At 44.5% G+C, this 16,913-nt stretch overlaps 1 protein-coding gene across 1 annotated transcript; it reads right to left on the bottom strand.

The window, feature by feature from the left end:
* Positions 1-339: 339 nt before the first annotated feature.
* med16 (mediator complex subunit 16) lies at positions 340-14,124 on the bottom strand. Its single transcript, XM_062415009.1, has 16 exons — positions 13,992-14,124; positions 12,766-12,949; positions 12,385-12,492; positions 12,046-12,215; positions 11,506-11,787; positions 11,270-11,419; positions 10,881-10,986; positions 10,633-10,788; positions 9,810-10,036; positions 9,391-9,597; positions 8,136-8,346; positions 7,055-7,188; positions 6,146-6,338; positions 2,495-2,711; positions 1,761-1,844; positions 340-1,310 (listed from the first exon to the last, which is right to left on the bottom strand). Exons 2-16 carry the CDS (start codon positions 12,902-12,904, stop codon positions 1,184-1,186), a joined length of 2,511 nt encoding a protein of 836 aa, XP_062270993.1. The 5' UTR covers positions 12,905-12,949; positions 13,992-14,124; the 3' UTR covers positions 340-1,183.
* Between the last annotated feature and the right edge of the window lie 2,789 nt (positions 14,125-16,913).

Below are 16,913 nucleotides of genomic sequence, written 5' to 3'. Positions count from 1 at the left end.
AAATATTTTACAGCTCAGTTTTAGTTTTATTTTAGGTTCAGAAAGAGAAACTTCTCTCAGTTATAAAGTGTCCAGGACTTTCCCAGCAGACACTCTGAGTCATCTTCCACTCAAGACTCAACTTTAAGCTTCAAATGTCACTAAATCTGATTTTTAATGAGTCAAAACTAAAAATGTTTCTGTGAGTAATAAATCCCTCCTGACTGCTTCACTGATCTTAAAGTTCAGACTTCATTAAACCAACAGTCAGGATGTTAAATAAACATCACGGAGCTTCAGTCAGAGAATCAAACAAAAAACAAACTCAATGTTTATTTTTTTGACAGTTTTATTTAAAAAATGACATAAAAAAACGAAGAAAAATGTATTTACAGGTAGAAACAAAACAAACCTGATTCACTAAAAACCAGAATCAGGTTAATCAGATTGATCAGATTAATCAGTTTAATCAGACTGATCGGAGCCTCGTCTCCTAACGATCGATCACATTAATAACGTCTCTAAACGTGTTCGGACCTTAAACCTGAAATGATTCATCTCCAGTGTTTATAATTCATCTCTGAGTGGAATCAGTGATTATTGATTGATGTTACTGTAGATCAGACTGAGCCTAAATGAATCAGACTGTCAGCGTGAGGAAAACAACACGCAACATAAAGAAGAAGAAAAGAAAGAAGCTGAAAAATATCAGAAAGTTTCATTTCAGTCAGAAGTGATGAAGATATGAGGAAGAGGAGGAAGAGGATCATTATCTGATCAACTGCAAATCAATCAATTTCATTTGGGTTCAGGTTTTAGTAGTAGTTGGTTCCGTGTGAAGCTCTCAGCCTGCTGTGAGGATCCTAATCTTAAAGGTGTAGTACCAACATTCAGCCACCAGGTGTCTCTGCAGCCAAACAGCTCAGAACCAAACTAATGTCCTTTAGTTAATAAGTTAAAAAAGAAAGAAAACAGCTCCTGAATGAACACTTTCACAAATATGTTTAATGTTTGTGACGCAGCCGCCATGTTGGAAACACATGAAGGAACTCACGTGCATGCTCACGTGCACGCTCACGTGCACTAATATGCACAGACAGCCGGACCGGATCATTCATGTTGCTTCTATCATCTCAGCCTGAAGACGAGGCTCTGATCAGTGTAACTGCAGACTGTGTGTGTGTGTGTGTGTGTGTGTGTGTGTTCAGGTGAGGATGGGGGGGATCCTCCTCCACAGACCTCCACACAGACAGTTTTTGATCCAGCGCTGCTCCCACTGCTTCATAGCGTTGGTTTTGTTGGGAGATCGAAGCATCGTCACGCAGCCGCACCTGAACGCAGCACAACATTTACTATTCCTCATGTTCCCTGAACGCAGCACAACATTTACTGTTCCTCATGTTCCCTGAACGCAGCACCAAATAATTCAACTTGCTTAAAAACAGTAAATTGTCAATAAAACACCATATCAACTAGTTTGGCATGATCTTACATTATAACTTTATATTAAATAAAGCTAATGGAATACAATTGTTCTACATATTACTTTACTCTGGGTAACCATGGAGACCAGGAACCATTTACATGTTTTAAATGAAGTCATTATTAGTATAAGTCCACTTAAATACACTGTATGTGATAAAATATGTAATATTTATCATTCTTTTGTGGTTACACCATTTGACATTTTCAGGAGCATTCAGTCTTACTTTTGGTAACCCAACACTTATTATCACTAAGACATAAACACACTTTGGTGACATCACTTCCTGTAAACTCACCTGGTGCAGGCTTTGCTTTCTTCAGTCGGACAAACGCCCATATGAACACAACGCAGGTTATCCATCTTCTGAGAGCCCGGACTCCTACACACACACGCACACACACACAGAGACACACACACACACACACGCACGCGCGCGCACGCACACACACACACACACACAGAGAGACAGACACACAGATTGTATATTAAACAGATGTTATCAGCAGTGTTTTATTGTTAAATGTTGTGCGTGGTGTGTGTGTGTGTGTGTGCAGGTACAGGTGTGTGTGTGCAGGTACAGGTGTGTGTGTGCAGGTACAGGTGTGTGTGTGTGTAGGTATAGGTGTGTGTGCAGGTACAGGTGTGTGTAGGTATAGGTGTGTGTATGTGTGTGTGCAGGTGTGTGTGTGTGTGCAGGTACAGGTTTGTGTGTGCAGGTACAGGTGTGTGTGTGTAGGTATAGGTGTGTGTGCAGGTACAGGTGTGTGTAGGTATAGGTGTGTGTAGGTATAGGTGTGTGTGTGTGTGTGTGTGTGTGTGTGTGTGTGTGTGTGTGTGTGTGTGTGTGTGTGCAGGTACAGGTGTGTGTGTGCAGGTACAGGTGTGTGTGTGTAGGTATAGGTGTGTGTGCAGGTACAGGTGTGTGTAGGTATAGGTGTGTGTATGTGTGTGTGCAGGTGTGTGTGTGTGTGTGTGTTTGTGTGTGTAGGTACAGGTGTGTGTGTGTGTGCAGGTACAGGTGTGTGTTACCTGGTGAACACCTCCAGCGGAGCGGTGGAGCCGGCGCCGGGCAGAGACGAAGCTTTTCCAAACTGCAGCCTGAGCGGATGTTTGCCCTGCAGCTTCACGATGACGCCGTCGTTCACTGGGAGCCACTCCATACTGGGAACCAGCAGCTGACTGGGCAGCAGGCAGCACTCATCTATCAGACTCTCATCAGGGTCCTGGGGGGGGCCGTCCTCCCGGGCTGCGCACACACACACACACACACACACACACACACACACACACACACACACACACACACACACACACACACACACACACACACACACACACACACACACACACACACACACACACACACACAGAGAGAGACACACAAACAAACACACACACACACACATTAATATAAAACCAACATGATGAACTGAGATCATTTCTGCAGTAAAGGTATCAACACAAAGTAAAAATCATTTCTCCCTCAGTGAGTCTGTGTGTGTGTCTGTCTCTATGTGTGTGTGTGTGTGTGTGTGTGTGTGTCTGTCTGTCTCTATGTGTGTGTGTCTGTCTCTGTGTGTGTGTGTGTGTGTGTGTGTGTCTGTCTCTATGTGTGTGTCTGTCTGTGTGTGTGTGTGTGTGTGTGTCTGTCTCCATGTGTGTGTGTGTCTGTCTCTATGTGTGTGTGTGTGTGTGTCTGTCTCCATGTGTGTGTGTGTCTGTCTCTATGTGTGTGTGTGTCTGTCTCCATGTGTGTGTGTGTCTGTCTCCATGTGTGTGTGTGTCTGTCTGTGTGTGTGTGTGTGTGTGTGTCTGTCTCCATGTGTGTGTGTGTCTGTCTCTATGTGTGTGTGTGTGTGTGTCTGTCTCCATGTGTGTGTGTGTCTGTCTCTATGTGTGTGTGTGTGTGTGTCTGTCTCCATGTGTGTGTGTGTCTGTCTCTATGTGTGTGTGTGTGTGTGTGTCTGTCTCCATGTGTGTGTGTGTGTGTGTGTCTGTCTCCATGTGTGTGTGTGTGTGTGTCTGTCTCCATGTGTGTGTGTGTCTGTCTCTGTGTGTGTGTGTGTGTGTGTCTGTCTCCATGTGTGTGTGTGTCTGTCTCTATGTGTGTGTGTGTGTGTGTCTGTCTCCATGTGTGTGTGTGTCTGTGTCTATGTGTGTGTGTGTCTGTCTGTGTGTGTGTGTCTGTCTCCATGTGTGTGTGTGTCTGTCTGTGTGTGTGTGTGTGTCTGTCTCCATGTGTGTGTGTGTCTGTCTCTATGTGTGTGTGTGTGTGTGTCTGTCTCCATGTGTGTGTGTGTCTGTGTCTATGTGTGTGTGTGTCTGTCTGTGTGTGTGTGTCTGTCTCTATGTGTGTGTCTGTCTGTGTGTGTGTGTGTGTCTGTCTCCATGTGTGTGTGTGTGTGTCTCTGTGTGTGTGTGTGTGTGTGTGTGTGTGTGTGTCTGTCTGTCTCCATGCGTGTGTGTGTGTGTGTCTGTCTCTGTGTGTGTGTGTGTGTGTGTGTGTGTGTGTGTGTGTGTGTCATATTAGATCATTAAAAGGACGAGTTAACTTTTTTAAAAACTGTCTTAAATCAAACAGTCAGTTATATAATCATTATTATCAGCGGGAAATGTTACACCTTCACCTGCTGAATGGAAACAGCTTGGTTTGGTGTGTGTGTCTGTGCGTGTGTGTGTGTCTGTCTGTGTGTGTGTGTGTGTGTGCGTGCGTCTGTGCGTGTGTGTGTGTGGTATAAATGTGCCATTTCTGTGTTTCTACAGAACCAACCACAGACCTCCACCCAAACCTGCAACCCTTTTATAAAGCAGCCATCATTAGCTGCAGGTTACTCACAGAAACCAGGTTAGAGGTCTTCTAGCTGAACATGTTTACATACTGAGGTCACCTGGCTGTGAACATGCAGAGTATTTCTAGGAGTGGCTCTCTGAGAGGTTAGAGACAGAAAGAGGACACTGCTGCTGCTTTTTCCACACAGACAAACAAACTCTGACTTACTTAGACTCTTAAGGTCTGATTCACTAAGATCCCAAACAGTGGGAACTTTGTGCGTTATTCAGCTGATCTACTGAGAATAACTGTAAATGAAAACAGGTGCAGACAGGTGTGTCTCAATGGAGAGTTTGGACGAGCAGAAAGCTGCAAAATGAAATGTGATCAGGTTCTAGTGGAAGAGGTTAACTAATATACTGAGTTATAACAAAAACTAATATTACAAGAAAAACCCACATATGGGAGAGTATTAGTGACAAAGTCTCATTGTGTCTCCGTCTCCCCGTCTCCATGGTAACAGCTGGTTAACACCTGCCCTTCAAACTTATTATTTATAGAGACAGTTTTTATCATCTTGCACAGTTGAAAGATGCAAACCTCAGTGCGCTGCGTTAGTAGATCAGCTTGCATATTTTTTGCAGGTGATGTGAAGTTTGCACGTTTCTACACACGCAGACCTTTAGTAGATCAGACCCTTTGTGCCAGTTCCAGATTTAGTCTGAGTTGGACAGGTGAGGTTCTGCAGGCTGAACACAAACCTGGTTTCATGCAACAGAAAATCAGCTTCTACAAGACAAACGTCTCTAATCCACTAAACTAACAACAGAAACCAGGTTTATCTTATACATGATAGTCAAGTAATCAGTTTACTTAAAGGACCAGTGAGTCTGAAACCTAAAGTAGCAGTCAGTGTGTTTACTGTAATGATTCCTCCTGTTCATACTGACCATTAGAAGATCCCTTCATCATGTTTACTGTAATGATTCCTCCTGTTCATACTGACCATTAGAAGATCCCTTCATCATGTTTACTGTAATGATTCCTCCTGTTCATACTGACCATAAGAAGATCCCTTCATCATGTTTACTGTAATGATTCCTCCTGTTCATACTGACCATTAGAAGATCCCTTCATCATGTTTACTGTAATGATTCCTCCTGTTCATACTGACCATTAGAAGATCCCTTCATCATGTTTACTGTAATGATTCCTCCTGTTCATACTGACCATTAGAAGATCCCTTCATCATGTTTACTGTAATGATTCCTCCTGTTCATACTGACCATTAGAAGATCCCTTCATCATGTTTACTGTAATGATTCCTCCTGTTCATACTGACCATTAGAAGATCCCTTCATCATGTTTACTGTAATGATTCCTCCTGTTCATACTGACCATTAGAAGATCCCTTCATAATGTTTACAATGGAAGTGATGGAGGACTTTCTTTCTTCCGCCCTTCCTCTTTTCCTTTCTCCCTCCCTCCCTCCCTCCTTCCTTCTTTCCTCCCTCCCTCCTTCCTTCTTTCCTCCCTCCCTCCTTCCCTCTGTCCTTCCTCCCTCCTTTCCTTTTCCCTTCCCTCCTTTCCTTCCCTGTTTCTCTCTTCCTTCCTCCCTTCCTTCCTTCCTTCCTTCCTCCCTTCCCTCCTTTCCTTCCTTCTTCCTCCCTTCTTTCCTTCCTCCCTCCTTCTTTCCTTGACTCGAGGACAACAGGAGGGTTAAAAGTTGATATGAAGCTTCAGTCAAATCTTCATCTTCTATGTTTCAACGTTTCAGTGTTTTTAGTAGCAAAGTCTTTTTGTTACTATACTTCCACCACAGCTCAACAGGGGCTCTGTTTGGTTGTGTCTGGTTCTGTTGGGTTGTGTTTGGTTCTGTGTGGTTCTGTTGGGTTGTGTGTGGTTCTTACAGCAGAGCCACAGCTTGGTGAGCAGTCTGAACAGCAGCTGCATGCTGTCCTGGTTGTCAGATGTAGCGGTGAACGTGGGCAGGCAGCCGGGCTTCAGCAGACCCCAGATCCGGATCATCACCAGCATCTCTCTCAGCATCCCCAGAGACGCTCCGTCCCTCATGAAGCCGAACCCCGGCCGGACCATTGAGCCCTGCGGGACAGAACCAGAACCAAAGTTTAACAGGTCCTCTGACATGACAAAGCAAATCATTGTTATTTATATTTAGCTCCAAAACCCAACAGAACACTTTTCACTCAGAGCAGGTCTAAAAAAGTGTTAATCTTTGTTAGATGTGAATAACTCCTCTTCTATTCACAGCTGATTTATTATGTTTAGAGACAGACACGGTTTCTATATGTAACTGCTCTAATGGAAGAGTTCAGCTCTGCCTCCTGGTCTGGACCAGGTGGGGAGTTCCGGTCCTCTGCAATGAGGCCAACGATGAAGTAACTTAAAACTGCATTCTATCAAAAGGCCACCAGGGGGCGACCGTTTTGGTGTCAAAAGGACTTCCGTCTCTATACAAGTCAATGGAGAATTCACCAACTTCTCACTTGATTTCTAACCTCAGTAAACGTTTTCAAAATGTGTTTATGGTCTCAATCGCTAGTTTAAAGCCTTCTTCAATGCAGTATGATGTTCATTTGGGACATTTTGGCCTCCCTGATTTTATATGTGACGATAAAGCAGGGTATGCATTAGGGCGTGGCTACGTGGTGATTGACAGGTTGATTGGTTCACAGGTTCAGGAGGGCGCCTCATGCTCCTCCTGATGCCCATATAAGTAGAATCCATGTTTTTATTTTTCCCAGCATGCACCTGAAATGTTCAAGATGGACAGATAGATATACAGTCTATGGTCTCACCTGGTTGGGCAGGTTGGCGAGCAGGTAGAGGACAAAGTCTCCCACCCATTGGATGAGCTGCTGCAGGGACTGCAGGGGAGGACCGTCCAACACAAACTCCTCCGTCTTCAGATTAATCATCACCTTATCAATATCTGAAACACATCGATCAATAATCAAACACAATCACACAATTGTTACCTGTGCTGTCCTCTCACCTGTGTTAGTATGTTACCTGTACTGTCCTCTCACCTGTGCTGTCCTCTCACCTGTGTCAGTATGTTACCTGTGCTGTCCTCACCTGTGTCAGTATGTTACCTGTGCTGTCCTCTCACCTGTGTCAGTATGTTACTTGTGCTTCCCTCTCTCCTGTGTCAGTGTGTTACCTGTGCGGTCCTCTCACCTGTGTCAGTATGTTACCTGTGCTGTCCTCTCACCTGTGTCAGTATGTTACCTGTGCTGTCCTCTCACCTGTGTTAGTATGTTACCTGTGCTTCCCTCTCACCTGTGCTGTCCTCTCACCTGTGTTAGTATGTTACTTGTGCTTCCCTCTCTCCTGTGTCAGTGTGTTACCTGTGCTGTCCTCTCACCTGTGTCAGTATGTTACCTGTGCTGTCTCTCTCACCTGTGCTGTCCTCTCACCTGTGTCATTATGTTACCTGTGCTGTCCTCTCACCTGTGCTGTCCTCTCACCTGTGTCAGTATGTTACCTGTGCTGTCCTCTCACCTGTGTCAGTATGTTACCTGTGCTGTCCTCTCACCTGTGTCATTATGTTACCTGTGCTGTCCTCTCACCTGTGCTGTCCTCTCACCTGTGTCAGTATGCTACCTGTGCTGTCCTCTCACCTGTGTCATTATGTTACCTGTGCTGTCCTCTCACCTGTGCTGTCCTCTCACCTGTGTCAGTATGCTACCTGTGCTGTCCTCTCACCTGTGTCATTATGTTACCTGTGCTGTCCTCTCACCTGTGCTGTCCTCTCACCTGTGTCATTATGTTACCTGTGCTGTCCTCTCACCTGTGCTGTCCTCTCACCTGTGTCAGTATGCTACCTGTGCTGTCCTCTCACCTGTGTTAGTATGTTACCTGTGCTGTCTCTCTCACCTGCATCTGTGTTCTTGGCGCAGATCTCGGTCAGTCGGTCACCTGGACTTTTGTCAGGTGTGTTGAGGACGTGCGGCCTCAGCAGAGACTTTAAGGTGGAGCTGATGGCGATGAGCAGCAGTTTGGCGTGGAAGTCGCAGGCTCGAGCCGCCGTCGCCGTCGACAGTTTGCACAGAGACGCTTTCACCGCCACGATGCGCGTCGCCAGAACCTGAAACACACATCACTGAGAACATCAGCAACCTGCAGATTCAAGTGTACTTCCTTCATTCTGCATCACAGGTGAGAACAGGTGAGATGTCTGATGATTGCATGTGAGGTGAAAGCATGTAAAGGCGTTGAAGTTTCACTAAATATGATTCACTGGAAGAGTTGAAGGATTCAGAGGTGAAAATATTTAAAAATGTGTTTCAACCAGGCGGGGAGTTCTGGTCCTCTGAAATGAGGCCAACGCGGAAGTAACTTAAAACTGCATTCTATCAAAAGGCCACCAGGGGGCGACCGTTTTGGTGTCAAAAGGACTTCCGTCTCTATACAAGTCAATGGAGAATTCACCAACTTCTCACTTGATTTTTAACCTCAGTAAACGTTTTCAAAATGTGTTTATGGTCTCAATCGCTAGTTTAAAGCCTTCTTCAATGCAGTATGATGTTCATTTGGGACATTTTGGCCTCCCTGATTTTATATGTGACGATAAAGCAGGGTATGCATTAGGGCGTGGCTACGTGGTGATTGACAGGTTGATTGGTTCACAGGTTCAGGAGGGCGCCTCATGCTCCTCCTGATGCCCATATAAGTAGAATCCATGTTTTTATTTTTCCCAGCATGCACCTGAAATGTTCAAGATGGCGCTGCTCAGATCCGATACTATTGGCCTCCGAGCAGCAGTCCACAAACCAATGGGTGACGTCACGGATGTTACGTCCATTTCCTATATACAGTCTATGAGTTTCAGGTTTAAGCCGTGTGAGCAGCTACACTGTCAGCTGATAGCAGCTGAACTGATATTTAAAGAGATAAAAGTGATAGAAATGTCAGTTGAAGTGTTAGGAAATAAAATAAACTGTAAAGAGCTGAAGTGCCTGATGTGAATTTAACTTGAATGTGAATTTTATCTTTGAGACGTGTCATTTCTTTCCTTTTTTAAAAATCTTAAATATCGACTGTCAACCAATAAAAAATACATAAAAGTGTCGTGAAAATTCGACGCAGAAACAATCAGCTGATCAAACTGATTAACCCTTCGCCTGCTGACCTGCTGCAGCGCCTGGTTCTGCCTCATGTATTCCTCGTGAAGCTTCTCCACCAGGTTGTGGACCATGGTGGGCTGAACGTGCAGCAGGACGTCCCACCAGTCGTAGCCCGTCACCATGCAGTACTCCAGCAGGAACAGCAGGTGGCGCAGCGTGGTGTTCATCTCCAGCACCTGGCCCATAGAGGGCGACACACGCAGCATGTGGAGCTGAGGACGGAAAAACACAAACACCTTAAAACCTGATCCTTTAATTATAGCTTCAGTCAAACTTCATAAAAGGATTTTAGTTTCAGGAGATAATAAGTTTGATGATGAATTCAGGTGTTCAGGTGTGATGATGAGTTCAGGTGTGATGATGCGTTCATGTGTAATGATGAGTTCAGGTGTGCAGGTGTGATGATGCGTTCAGGTGTCCTCACCTTGCCGTGGTTGTCCACTCCAGCCAGAGCCAGTGACGTCCAGGAGAACTGCAGAGCCTTGAAGTGGAGAGCAGGGCCTCCGGTTCTCTGGCGTTTGATAGCGGACTCGTCTCCGGGCCGCTGGCCGGTTCCAGAGGAGGACGAGGAACCGTAGAAAACCCCCATCGTGTGGAGGGACAGGCGGTGCAGGATCTGGATACTGCCGTCATGGAAGGCCAGAGCCAGACCTGAGAACAGAGAACAGGAAACAGTTTATCTCTGTGTGTAAAACAAGAATCTGTCTGTTTGTTTGTCCTTCATGAATCTCGAGCTGCTGCATGCTTGCTGGCTGCATTGCTGCTTTAATGGGAGCGCTGTGTTGAATGTGGAGATTGATATTAATAAAGTGAAATGAGGCTCTGAGAATGTGTCCTGATCAGAGAGGAGGGACGATGTCTGTCTTCGTTTGATAACATTAAACATTTAGTTTTGTTGTGAGTTTCAGTGTCTCATTTCAGGAGGTGTTTGCTTCACAATAATGATGATGAATGTGTGATGATGTCAGGTGTGATGTTGTCAGGTGTGATGATGTCAGATGTGATACAGGTGTGATGCAGGTGTGATGCAGTCAGGTGTGATGATGTCAGGTGTGATGCAGGTGTGATGCAGGTGTGATGCAGGTGTGATGATGTCAGGTGTGATGCAGGTGTGATGCAGGTGTGATACAGGTGTGATGTTGTCAGGTGTGATGCAGGTGTGATACAGGTGTGATGATGTCAGGTGTGATACAGGTGTGATGATGTCAGGTGTGATGCAGGTGTGATGCAGGTACGGTTCTCCTCACCGAGTCCGGGGCAGAACTTGGTATCTGACGCCACCTTCAGGTCGGTGTTGGAGATGGAGATCGGCAGTTTCGGCAGAGCGACGGCCGACACTCGCTCCAGATCGTTGGTGGTGGTGAGAATCCTCCACTTCAGGATGGTCGGCTGCTTCTCCCCCACTGAGACGGGTCAGAGGTCAGAGGTCAACAGAACACAGGTGTGACACAGCGACAGGTTTCAGCCCGGTTCTAACGGGTTCTAATGTTCTTACCGACTGGCGATCGATGTTGGAAGATGTTGTTGACAGGAAGTCCCTCCTTCCTCAGAGACCAGCACTCCACGATGCTCCCACTCTGATTGGACGCACACAGCAGAACCTACGACACACACACACACACACTTCCTGTCAGGTTCTGCAGGGTTCTACAGCTGACCGACTCCCCGCTTTATTCTACATGTTCTACACGTTCTCAGGTCTCTGAAACTGATCCTGATACCACTGAAACACAGAACCTTCCCTGGTGGCTGGTTCCACAGGTTCTCCTGTTACCTGCTCAGAGTTCTCCTCTAACCTGCTCAGAGTTCTCCTCTAACCTGCTCAGAGTTCTCCTCTAACCTGCTCAGAGTTCTCCTGTTACCTGCTCAGAGTTCTCCTGTTACCTGCTCAGAGTTCTCCCGGGTCAGGAACTTGAGGTGAGTGACGGCGGGGTACTTCTCCCTCCTCAGCGGGTCGGTGGTGCATCGCAGGAACAGCGACGGTAACAGCTCGGTGTCGATGCGGCACTTCTCGCTCACCACGCTCACCACCACCTGAACACAGACACGTTAATGTAGAACGTTCTGAAGGTTCCTCTGGAGAACCCGGAGGAGATAATCAGTGTTCTTTTGGTTCTGACCTTGTAGAACTGGACGGGCGAGGAGCTGCTGCCGTCGGTCGCCGCCACCACGATGTTCCCTCCGCCGGTGAAGGCGATGTCGGCCAGCGCCACGCGTCCTCGCAGCCGGCACAGACTCTCGCTGGCGGTGAGCAGAGCGCCGCCCGGCTTCAGCAGCGACACCGTCACCAAACCGCTCACCGTCACCGCCAGCCAGCCCTCCATCGGCTTCCCGCCAAACAGCGTCAGAGACGGAGAGAACTTCACCCGAGAGAACTTCTCCCCGAAGTTCGTAGAACCCGACTGAACGAAGAGGAAGAACGTGTGAAGAATATGTGACACCAGATTTAACATGTATGTAATATTCTACATGTATGTAATCTTCTACATGTATGTAATATTCTACATGTATGTAATCTTCTACATGTATGTAATATTCTACATGTATGTAATCTTCTACATGTATGTAATCTTCTACATGTATGTAATATTCTACATGTATGTAATATTCTACATGTATGTAATCTTCTACAGGTATGTAATATTCTACAGGTATGTTACCATCTCCACGTGCAGCGCCAGCTTGACTCCGTTGTGCAACCAGCTCAGAGCAACGATCGGATCTCCGTCCAGAGAAGACGACAGGTTGCTCACCCAGCTGTTCACCAGGTGATCCGACATGGACCAACATTTAATCTGCCCGTCCCCGTCTGCAGAGAGCAGCCTGGAACCTACACACACACACACACACACACACACACACACACACACACACACACACACACACACACACACACACACACACACACACACACACAGTTAGAATAGACATGATGACATCACATGTGTAAACACACGTGAACACAGACTCACACCTGCAGCAGGTAGAACATCTCTCACCTGATTGGTCCCACTCCAGACAGGAAATGACCTCAGCATGTCCAGAGTTGATGGAATAGACGTCCCATGGGTGCTCGGTGTCAATGATGTGGATCATGTGACTGACCTCTGAAACACACACACAGGTTTAATGTAGGGGTGTGTGTGTGTGTGTATGTGTGTGTGTGTGTGTGTGTGTATATGTGTGTGTTTGTTTGTGTGTGTGTATGTGTGTGTGTGTGTGTGTATGTGTGTGTGTATGTGTGTGTGTGTGTATGTGTGTGTGAGTGAGTATGTATATATGTGTATATGTATGTGTGTGTGTGTGTGTGTGTGTGTGTGTGTGTGTGTGTGTGTGTGTGTGTGTGTGTGTATGTGTGTGTGTGTGTATGTGTGTGTTACCTTTATCATCGTCCTCGTTCTTCAGGTCCGTGGTGAAGGCCACCAGGTTCCTGCAGGACCAGGAGCAGACTAACGGGATGGACGGACAGTGTGTACTTTTGGGACGTTTCTCCCACTCACACACGTAGGCCAGCTCCATGATCCACCAACGAAGAAGAAGCTGGAGGCCGAGAGGACGCCTCACCTGAAACCATCATCATCATCATCATCACCATCATCATCACCATCATCATCACCATCATCATCACAATAATCTTCATTCAAGGGCCACAAACAGCCCAATTTGATCTCATGTGGGCCGGATCATTAAAAAAACGTAAGGAAGGAAAGGAGGGAGGAAGGGAGGAAGAATGAAGGGAGGGAAGGAAGGGAGGAAGGAAGGGAGGAAGAAGGAAGGAAGGAAGGAAGGAAGGGAGGGAGGGAAGGGAAGGGAAGGGAAGGGAAGGAGGAAGGAAGGAAGGGAGGAAGAAGGAAGGAAAGGAAGGAAGACAAGACAGGAAGAAAAGATGGAAGGAAGAGAGAGAGAGAGAGAGAAAAGGTGGATGGAAAAATGGAAGGAAGGAAAGTGGGCCGGATTGGACTCCTCAGCGGGCCGGTTCTGGCCCACGGGCCTCATGTTTGACCTCCCTGCTCTAATTCAAAAGCATCATTCTGGTTTCACTCTGAGAACATTAAGAGGTTATAACTATAATAGTTTTCATGCTTTAATAATTTAACTACGGACACAAAGCTCAGGAAATAAATATCAGCAGTTAATAAATGTTCCAAACAAACTATCAAAACAGACTAATGTTCATATTTCAGCTGTGAAACAAAGAAAGCAGAAGTGATTCTCTAAGTTCAACTAACATATAAAATACTGTTTCATTGTGTTTCTATAGTAACTAAACTAACTGCTGATCAATAACAGACTTCCAGTGGATCAGGATCATTAATCTCATTAAGACTTTTGCTTTTATTAAAGTTCAGATGTAGAAATGTTGTTTTCACAGCTGCTTTTAAATCAGAAGTTAGTGTTTATGAAGCAGAGCAGGAATCATTCAGAGCTTTATGTTTATAACTGAGCAGCTTTACTTTCTATTTCATCTGATTTAAAGAAGCTTAATGAACCCAAACTCCCGCCAAACTTCAGCTAATTGATCAGTTTAATTAATTAACATTTAATGACGTTATAAACTGTTACAATGTAGCATTAAACAGACAGATAGCCGCTAATGCTAACTCACCTGACGTTGATTTTCAGCTCGTTACGTAACAAACAACGTGAGTAAATCCGTGTTGGTGACGCACGATGATCGATCCTTCAACATGAACCAGAGAGAGACAGTTAAATCTGCTTCTGATGAATAAAAACAGGTTTAAACACTGAAGATGTGACAGTTAGTAGGTGTAACAAACAATCTGCTCACCCTGCACGCACAGAGCAGGACCCCGCACAGCTGTCTGCGCATGCGCCTGACCGGGAAACAGGTTCGAAATTAATCAAATAAGCAATAAAACGATTAAATGTGTTTGAGTTTATATGTTGTACTTTCTGTAACGTGTTATAATAAAGTTTATATTGTTTATTTCAGCTGTGTCAGGATGTGTTTATGAATATTAGAGAAGGCGCCGCCGGGCAGCTTTATTTAATGTTTACATTCATACCCTGAACTCAGTCTGACAGGTTCACATGTATATATATATATATATATATATATATATATATATATATATATATATATATATATATATATATATATATATATATATATATATATATATATATATATGTGTATATGTGTGCGTATATATGTGTGTTTATATATATGTGTGTATATGTGTGTATATATTAGGGCTGGGCGATATGGACAAAATCAAATATCATGATATTTTAGACCAAATACCTCGATATCGATATTACAACAATATTATAAAGATGACTGTTGATGCTTTAACAAGATATTTACACTATGAAATGTTTGATAAATAATCATCAGTAATATACAATGACATGGATATAATGACAAAGTGGGTAAAAGGTAAATAACAGAACAGCTAGAACAGTCTGTTAAGTTCAGTAAATAATATATTTTACTGTAATGCAGCTTTAAAACCAGGAAAAGAAACTCTGATGACATATCAGGTATCACGATATCTAGTCTCATATCATGATATCGATATAATATCAATATATTGCCCAGACCTAGTATATATGTGTGTGTGTGTGTGTGTGTGTGTGTTTATGTGTGTTTATGTGTGTGTGTGTATGTGTATGTGTGTGTGTGTGTGTATACCTGCCAGTCTGAGCTGTGTGTATGTGTGTGTGTGTATATACCTGTCAGTCTGAGCTGTGTGTGTGTGTGTGTGTGTGTGTGTGTGTATATACCTGTCAGTCTGAGCTGTGTGTGTGTGTGTGTGTGTGTGTGTGTGTGTGTGTGCGTGTGTGTGTATGGGTATGTGTATATACCTGTCAGTCTGAGCTGTGTGTGTGTGTGTGTGTGTGTGTGTGTGTGTGTGTGTGTGTGTGTGTGTGTGTGTGTGTGTATGTATGTGTGTGTGTGTGTATATACCTGTCAGTCTGAGCTGAGGGCGGGAACTCGTCTCTCTTTAGGACCCGGGGTTCTGCTCGCAGCTCCGTCTCATAGCAGCCGTCAGTAGTTGCTAACCGCTGTTAGCTCCTGTTAGCTCCTGTTAGCTGCTGCAGCTAGCTGACCCGCAGCAGCTCATATTTAACCTGAAGAACAATCAAACTGAGTGAGTTTAATCTGAAATGAGTCCTGACACCGTCTCAGACAGGCTAGCTGCGAGCTAACCCTGCCCTGCTAGCACCAGCTGCTAGCTCCGGCTAACCGAGCTAAGCTGCTAGCTGCTGCGTCTCTGAGGCTGCTGCTTCCTAAAGGAGAAAACAAAGAAAACAAAGAGGAGAAAACATCCAGATGTGTTGAGATGGAGGAGTAACAGCTGCAGGAGGAGTAACAGGTGAGTCAGGTAAACAGTGATATGAGACACAGCTCGACGGTCACAGAGAGAAAGATGTTAGCTGGATGTTTACCTGCTGAGAGGCCCCAAAACCTGCAGAGCCAAAACACTTTATCATCTATTATCCTGTAGTACTAATACTAATACTGACTATCACATGATTCATACAACTAGTACTAATAGTATACTTATAGTACTATTATACTGTAATATCATTCAGCTTCACACTAAACTCTCATCTGTCTTTCAGATGAAAACAGAAACATTTTACATTCAGTTTAATTTAAATAAAAAGTACAAGTACCTCTAACTGTACTACAGTAAAGTACAAGTACCTCTAACTGTACTACAGTAAAGTACTAGTACCTCAAACTGTACTGCGGTAAAGTACTAGTACCTCTAACAGTACTACAGTCAAGTACAAGTACATCAAACTGTACTACAGTAAAGTACAAGTACCTCTAACTGTACTACAGTAAAGTACAAGTACCTCTAACTGTACTACAGTAAAGTACAAGTACCTCAAACTACTACAGTAAAGTACTAGTACCTCTAACTGTACTACAGTAAAGTACTAGTACCTCTAACTGTACTACAGTCAAGTACTAGTACCTCAAACTGTACTACGGTAAAGTACTAGTACCTCTAACAGTACTACAGTCAAGTACAAGTACCTCAAACTGTACTACAGTAAAGTACAAGTACCTCAAACTGTACTACAGTAAAGTGCAAGTACCTCTAACTGTACTACAGTAAAGTACTAGTACCTCTAACTGTACTACAGTAAAGTATAAGTACCTCTAACAGTACTACAGTCAAGTACTAGTACCTCAAACTGTACTGCAGTAAAGTACTAGTACCTCTAACTGTACTACAGTAAAGTACAAGTACCTCTAACAGTACTACAGTAAAGTACAAGTACCTCAAACTGTACTACAGTAAAGTACAAGTACCTCAAATTGTACTACAGTAAAGTACAAGTACCTCAAACTGTACTACAGTAAAGTACAAGTACCTCAAATTGTACTACAGTAAAGTACAAGTACCTCAAACTGTACTACAGTAAAGTACAAGTACCTCAAACTGTACTACAGTAAAGTACAAGTACCTCAAACTGTACTACAGTAAAGTACAAGTACCTCAAACTGTACTACAGTAAGGTACAAGTACCTCAAACTGTACTACAG

The sequence above is a fragment of the Scomber scombrus genome, unplaced genomic scaffold (genome assembly GCF_963691925.1).
Source record: "Scomber scombrus unplaced genomic scaffold, fScoSco1.1 SCAFFOLD_285, whole genome shotgun sequence".
In the NCBI taxonomy this organism is placed as follows: Eukaryota; Metazoa; Chordata; class Actinopteri; order Scombriformes; family Scombridae; genus Scomber; species Scomber scombrus.
Note: the sequence above shows the minus strand (reverse complement) of the source record. Positions and strands in the feature narration are given on the sequence as shown.

What these genes read in the sequence shown, in the direction of transcription:
- med16 (XM_062415009.1), bottom strand. Translation starts at nt 12,904, where the DNA reads ATGGAGCTGGCCTACGTGTGTGAGTGGGAGAAACGTCCCAAAAGTACA. An exon ending in CGCCAAGAACACAGATGCAG is followed by an intron (nt 7,189 to 8,135) that starts GTGAGAGAGACA and finishes GATGTGTTTCAG; the next exon opens with ATATTGATAAGGTGATGATT. An exon ending in TCGCCAACCTGCCCAACCAG is followed by an intron (nt 6,339 to 7,054) that starts GTGAGACCATAG and finishes TCTGTCCCGCAG; the next exon opens with GGCTCAATGGTCCGGCCGGG.